The sequence below is a fragment of the Gadus macrocephalus genome, chromosome 5 (genome assembly GCF_031168955.1).
Source record: "Gadus macrocephalus chromosome 5, ASM3116895v1".
Classification (NCBI taxonomy): Eukaryota; Metazoa; Chordata; class Actinopteri; order Gadiformes; family Gadidae; genus Gadus; species Gadus macrocephalus.
Genome location: NC_082386.1, coordinates 10,055,217 through 10,061,825, shown reverse-complemented (window position 1 = coordinate 10,061,825; position 6,609 = coordinate 10,055,217). Strand labels below are relative to the sequence as shown.

The 6,609-nt window shown below is 51.0% G+C and overlaps 1 protein-coding gene across 1 annotated transcript in view; it reads left to right on the top strand.

Moving 5' to 3' along the window:
• The first annotated feature begins 1,017 nt into the window (after positions 1-1,017).
• LOC132457947 (serine/threonine-protein kinase PAK 6) overlaps positions 1,018-6,609 on the top strand; it is a 13,926-nt gene continuing 8,334 nt past the window's right edge. The window contains 1 exon segment of the mRNA XM_060052357.1: positions 1,018-1,035. Coding sequence (XP_059908340.1) covers positions 1,018-1,035 — 18 coding nt within the window.

The following is a 6,609-nucleotide window of genomic DNA, read 5'->3' as shown; positions in this document are numbered from 1 at the left end:
TGTGTGTGTGTGTGTGTGTGTGTGTGTGTGTGTGTGTGTGTGGGGGGGGGTTCTTGTGGCTCTTGGTTGGCAACCGGAGTGGTTGAGGAAGAGAAGGAAAAATGAGTGTATAGTGATTGTAGCACGGCCAGGTGGAGTGCTGGTATAAGGTGTGTGTGTGTGTGTGTGTGTGTGTGTGTGTGTGTGTGTGTGTGTGTGTGTGTGTGTGTGTGTGTGTGTGTGTGTGTGTGTGTGTGTGTGTGCCTGTGTGCGTGAGTGTGTGCGCATGTGTGTGTGTGTGTGTGTGTGTATTTTTTTGGGGGGAATTTAGCAGGAAGACAGATTTAGCAAAGCAAGGGATCTCTAGCCCTCTACCTCGCCCCCCATTTCTCCTATCTTCACCCCCCCATTTACACCCAGTCCCACCCCCTCAAACCTCCTCTACCTTCTCCTATCCTCATGCTCATGCTCTCGATAGCAGACACAGACCTCAGAAAGACCTTAGGCGTCCTCTAGTGCGGACTGGTTCTGTTACGTTGTAGGCTCTCTCTCGCTCCAGGTGAACTTGCATGCTTGTTCTGTTATAATTAATTAATGGATGATTTGCTTTCGGAAATCCTGCAGCCACATGCTCACGCTTGTATGTTTGGCACCTTGGATGGCTGTAGTGCGAAACTGAGGCGCGTCGCCATTTGTTCGATGTACATCCTTTGGACTGTGTGTCATGCTTGTTGAACAAATTACTGCCAAATGAAGAGGTATGAAATATGGACTTATGCAATACCTTGGAGACGTTCTTTTGGGCTGTTTTCAGGAGACACTTGCGTTGGTTGTAGAAGCCATGTATGATCTAAAAATATGTTGGCACAATAGTGTTTTGGGAAACCGCTTTGCTGATTGCAGTTACCTTCAGGTCTACCTCAGTAATCGATTGCCTGTTTATTATGGTCTAGCATGCACCAAAAACACGCAGGTCACACATGTGCGCTGTACAGAGAATAACATTCTAGTGCAGGGTTTAGAGCCGCTGGGTTCAGGATGACTCTCAGAGGAACGGTCAGAGAATCATCATGGTTTAAAGGAAGACAGAGAGAGAGAGAGAGAGAGAGAGAGAGAGAGAGAGAGAGAGAGAGAGAGAGAGAGAGAGAGAGAGGGAGAGGGAGAGAGAGAGAGAGAGAGAGAGAGAGAGAGAGAGGGAGAGAGAGAGAGAGAGGGAGAGAGAGAGAGAGAGAGAGAGAGGGAGAGGGAGAGGGAGAGAGAGGGAGAGAGAGGCAGAGAGAAATAGAGAGAGACACAGAGAGACATAAACAGAGAGAGACACAGAGACAGAGACAGAGAGAGAGAGGACATTCTGCATTAAGGGCTTAGTGAAGCCACTGGTCATGAGACGTCAAACACTGGGGATTAAAACAGGCTCTGGGTCGCAATCAGGACAGCATGCCCTGACTCCCAGTTTGCCCTGAGACCACATCCCCACACAGGTGGGGACCACGACTTGGTGGTGACTGAAGAGGCCAACCTAACCATCTTAAACCTGCTGCAGGTTTAAGAGCGTTCAAGCCTCGTGATTAAAAGATAGTCTTCAGTAACAGGGAACTGCTCGTACAGCCCATAGTACAGCCCGTGGAGCCCACAGTGTGCTGCCTTTGCATCAATAAATGAAGAGTGATAGTGGCGTGTGTTCAGCCGTGCCCTCGTTGTGCTCCATTATGATACGTCTTAATGAGCAGAGCGTGAAATTGTACGAGGGACTTAAAAGAGTGCCGAGCGTCTTTATGGGAAGCTGAATCTTTGATGGGTATGGCTCAATCGACGTCCGCAGCCCTTGGCCCACAAACAGGCACACGACGTGTTTTGGAATGCAGCATAAAGTGTTATTTCCTGCGTATGGGAGTGCCAGCATACCAAATGAGTTGGGGCTTGTGTTGGCATCGTCAGGAAACCTCTGCGGACCCATCAGGTGTTTGTTTACATGTTCTTTGTGCTCAGGTTGTTAAGGCCCACAGAGTTGGATAAACCTTCTACTGTGCACGGACCGTGCCAGTCCCTCGGCCCCTGAGCTGCATCCGCTGCCCAGCGATGCTCTCTCGACTTTATGCCTCACACTGCCCAGTGAATCTGTGCTGATTCCAAAGGAGCAGGAAAAAAGTGGAGGCTATGTCTTAGTCGTCTCGTCATCACTACTGTGCTCTCTCCTCAAATCCCCTCTCACATTGCGGCTTGTTTACCGCAGACAAAGCCACCCGAGGTGAGGGAGGAAAGAAGCTCTCACCTCCGCCGTGTCGGTGGGATTACCACCAGCGACGGGGTGGTGCTTCATAATGAAATCCTAGCAAAAGTCCCCCGGTCCATGTGACTGGCGGCTTTCAATCAATGTCAATCTATTGACCATGTTTCCCCGAAAACCACCTCCCCTCCACTCCCCTCTTACTTTTGTTCTCGCCCTCCCCCTCTCTGCTGCGATGTTCTTTATCTCTACTCTTCACTCTTTCTCTCTCTCTCTGCCCTTCTGCGTCTATACACTAGCTCATCCTCCTCCTCCTCCTCCTCCTCCTCCTCCTCCTCCTCCTCCTCCTCCTCCTCCTCCTCCAGGCTGGCTCACGCATGTGTCCTTTCTCTTGTCCACACAGCGGCCAGTGTGCTCTCATGCCCTTGGAGCAAACACAGCTGTGGAGGTGGTTGAACGTCAAGTGTTTGGTCCATTCTTCATCATCTGTTGAATCCCAAGGCTTTTTAACCCTTAGTTAAAACACAAAGCCATTGCCAAGCTCTGTCTCGGTGTGCCTTTTGTTTGTGTGCACATTTTGCAGAGAACTGCGTAGACAGAGAAACGCATGATGTGCCGCCGGCCGCAACTAACCCCAGGAGAAAGGTCCCGGTCTGTCGATATCAATGAAGTGGCTCTGTGAAAGTGGGTCATCTCCGCCTGATGAACCCATCTAGTAGACTGTGAAGTCGACAGCGAAAGACATGGAGCGTAATATCAAGCGTTGACATTGACGGACGGTTTCCTGGCCTGTCGTTGGTTTACACTCCATCGTACGTTCATTTGCTTTGGCACCCAGCCTGGTGCTGAACCGGATGTGAGTGTGTTCATAAAGAATTTACTGTTGTGATCCGGCTCAAGGCTTGTTTTCGATTCCCTGGAGAAGACCGTTAGATCTGCACTACATGATGTTGGAGCTCTTTCCGTGTGATCACAAAAATGAGGGTCAGGTGATGTTCAGGAGAAGTTGCAGAGATCTCAAAGAGATCTCCCCTGTACTTCGAGAACAAAGCAACAGCTCATCTGAACCGGCAATACGGTATATACCATACATACAGTATTTGATTTCCTGTTCCTTTGAAGTCTGTGACCCTCCCTACATGAGGATCCCATTGTTGTCCCATGAACGTCACGGTGGTGGTGGGGACCTTTGTGGAGTCGTCTGGTGCGTGCCTTAACTGCAAAAGACTGGTCCGTGTTTTGGGCTTTTAAGCTGCATGACATAAGCACAAGCACAGACCACAAGCATGAAACATGTGTGAAAGCCATGTGCAAGTCCATGCAGTTTAGGGACTCTGTGAATCACGTGTCCTGTCCTATTGACCATCCTTCTGTGTCTGTAGAGGTGACTCCAAAGAGAAAGCAGATTTTGCCAGTGATGTGGGAGGAAAGCAGGGTGTCAATTGAAATCATAAACACTGCTTTGGTACTGTCCGGTCACATTGTCAGGATTGTACACCTTACACACTCATGTAATACTTCTTTGCAATAGACCTGAATTGATAGCAACGTTTCTGGGAGTGTATAAATGTTGAATGTCTGTGTGTGTGTGTGTGTGTGTGTGTGTGTGTGTGTGTGTGTGTGTGTGTGTGTGTGTGTGTGTGTGTGTGTGTGTGTGTGTGTGTGTGTCCTATTCCCGTGCCCTCTAATGGTTTACGAGTGTGTGTGTACGCATACAGTGTGCACTTGCACACGTGTGTGTGTGTACGCATACAGTGTGCACTTGCACACGTGTGTGTGGCTCCCCGGGCTCGCGTGACTGAGTGCGTATGTGTTCATGAAATGACGACCCTCTCCACTTACCGCTTGGGAGAAGCGAAGCCTAGGCTTTCTCATTATGCTCAAAGGGCAAAACGGTCATCATAATGAAGCTGATGAGGAGCCATCTCTAAGTCCCCAGGCACTGCACAGCAGAGTCGTGCAAACAGATGTTAAGGCCCTGGGTGCTCGTGATCTACCTCTCTACGGGAGATAGATATAGCCCCTGTGATTTCACCGGGGCTGGATTATCCTCATTTGCGTATTGACAGACAGGGCACCGAAAGAGGATTAACTCCCATCCTTCGGTTCAACCCTCCCTTCACTATTTGACACCAATCTTGGTCACCAAACAACACAAAAGGTCACCGGAACCCGGGTGTTGCAGGTCAGGAATATGTGGCGTTCTATGAGTAGATTACTGAACAAATCAAAAACAAGGTGCGGGATTGAACACTGTACTGTAATCTCGTGAGCATGTCCAGTTACCTGCACCCTCCTCCCCTCTGTTCCTGCACGCCCCGCCGACATAAAGGAGAAATCAGGGGCAAACGGGAGCAGAAATAAATAATAAGAATCATTCAGCAGAGCGCAGAGCTTACACCCAGCAAATCCAATATCCCCCTTATCTCTCAATCTCCCCCTTCTCCCCTCCTGCACTCCGGTCTCTGGATCGCACGATAGCACCACGGCCGCCGCGGTGCCAGCCCCTCCTCGTTCACGCTACGTGCTGCCCTGTATTGGATTGATGTGCGCTACATTTTTTTTCTCTCTTCTGCATGTCACACATGGATCTCTGCATGTGTCAGTGGAGGGTTTGTAGAGCAGGGGGACGGGCGGTGGGAGGGGGGAGGGGGACGGGCGGTGGGAGGGGGGGAGGGGGACGGGCACGCGGCCATCACTCAGCAGAATGTATCAGTCGCTTTTTTTTTTGCAGAGAACAACAATCTCTGCCTCGTTTATTGGATGGATCGTCTCTTCCGAGCTCTCCCCCCCCCCCTTTGTCTTGTGTTCTCGTGCGGCGGCTCCTTCACAGCGGGGCTGATCAGCGATGCGGTATACATATTTAATGCATACACGGTACATCTGGGTCGCCTGGGCTTCCTGAGGTGGGGCGCTTTGGAAAATCGGATCTAGCGCAATCTGGGGATGACTCATCCCCGTTTGGCGGCTCTGACAGCAGACGTCGAGCCCTTCTCCTTCTATCCTACTCTGTGCTTTTATATTGTCATAGCTGGCTGGATTCTTGGAAAGCTCAGTGTGAGATGCCTGTGCCTGTGTGTCCATCAGGGTTTAATAACACTGTAGTGTAGCCACCTAGTTCGAAAGCCTTCCAACTTCCGGGGGGTGGGGGGGGGGGGGGGGGGGGGGGGGGGGGGGGGGGGGGGGAGACACAATTTATAGGATCAATAAGTCATGCTGGGGTTACGTTCTGCTGCTGCTGCTCTTTGGCTGATGAAGGCTGGTACAGTGCTACATAAAGCAGTGGTCCCATTTGTGATTGTATCACCCTATTATCAGGCGCCGGTGGGGCGGCAGCAGCTTGCTTTTCCCTTTATATTTACCCTTTGCGGGGTAAATATTGATCGATCTGCTTGTGCTGGACACACAAGTGCTATGCGTAAACATTTGCTCGGCATTGCAATCGGCAGCACGTGCATGTTGAACGGCAGTCTAAACAGATTTCCTCTTCAAACTAGCCATGCTCTCTCTCTCTCTCTCTCTCCTCTCTCTCTCTCTCTCTCTCTCTCTCTCTCTCTCTCTCTCTCTCTCTTTCTCTTTCTCTCTCTCTCTCCTCTCTCTCTCTCTCCAATCGCTTTGCTGTCTGATATCCGCAAGCATCCACACTTCAAAAAGCATGCCATCCTCGGGTGAAAGCCTTTCCCTGTCCCTAGAAGTAGAGCCCCATCCTTTCGCCATGGCATCAGCGCTGAATTCCTCCCGTCATGACATCCCCATCGGATGGAATTAATATCCTCCCCAGCAACAGCATCCCGCGGAACGAGCCACAACAGTGGCGCGATTTGCTTATGCAACACTAAGCATATTAGCTTGTTATTGAGTTAGCATCGTGGCGGAAGGGAACACGTCTGTTTTTGCTGTGTTCCTGTCTTTCTTCCTCCTCCTCCTCCTCCTCCTCCTCTTCCTCTCCCTCTTCCACCTCCTACTCCTTTCCTCCACCTCTTCCTCTACCTCCTCCACCTCCCTCTTCCAGCTCGTCTCCCCCAGATCAGGGGGCGGCGAGGGGGGGGGGGGCGACCTCCCTTGTTGTGTGGCGAGGCGATGGCGTGCGCGGTGAAGGGTTAGTCACCATCAGAGCCTGTGAGGAGCGTGGTCGGGGCTGATTAGGCCCGCTGGCCGGAGATGTGGGGGGGGGAGTGTGCGAACGCTCGCACAGTAATTGCCCCGCCGAGTGGCGGGCCGCTTGCGCAATCATTTCCGTTGATAGACGTCATTTCACAGTGCATTATGGTATATTGCATCGTATTTCCTCTAGTGGAGGGGGATCTGCCTGTTTATATGGAAGTGATACATCTGTTCTAAAGAATATGTTTATGAGGCAACAAATAACTCGTTTTGGTGCCTTGTGCAGACGGTGACACAGT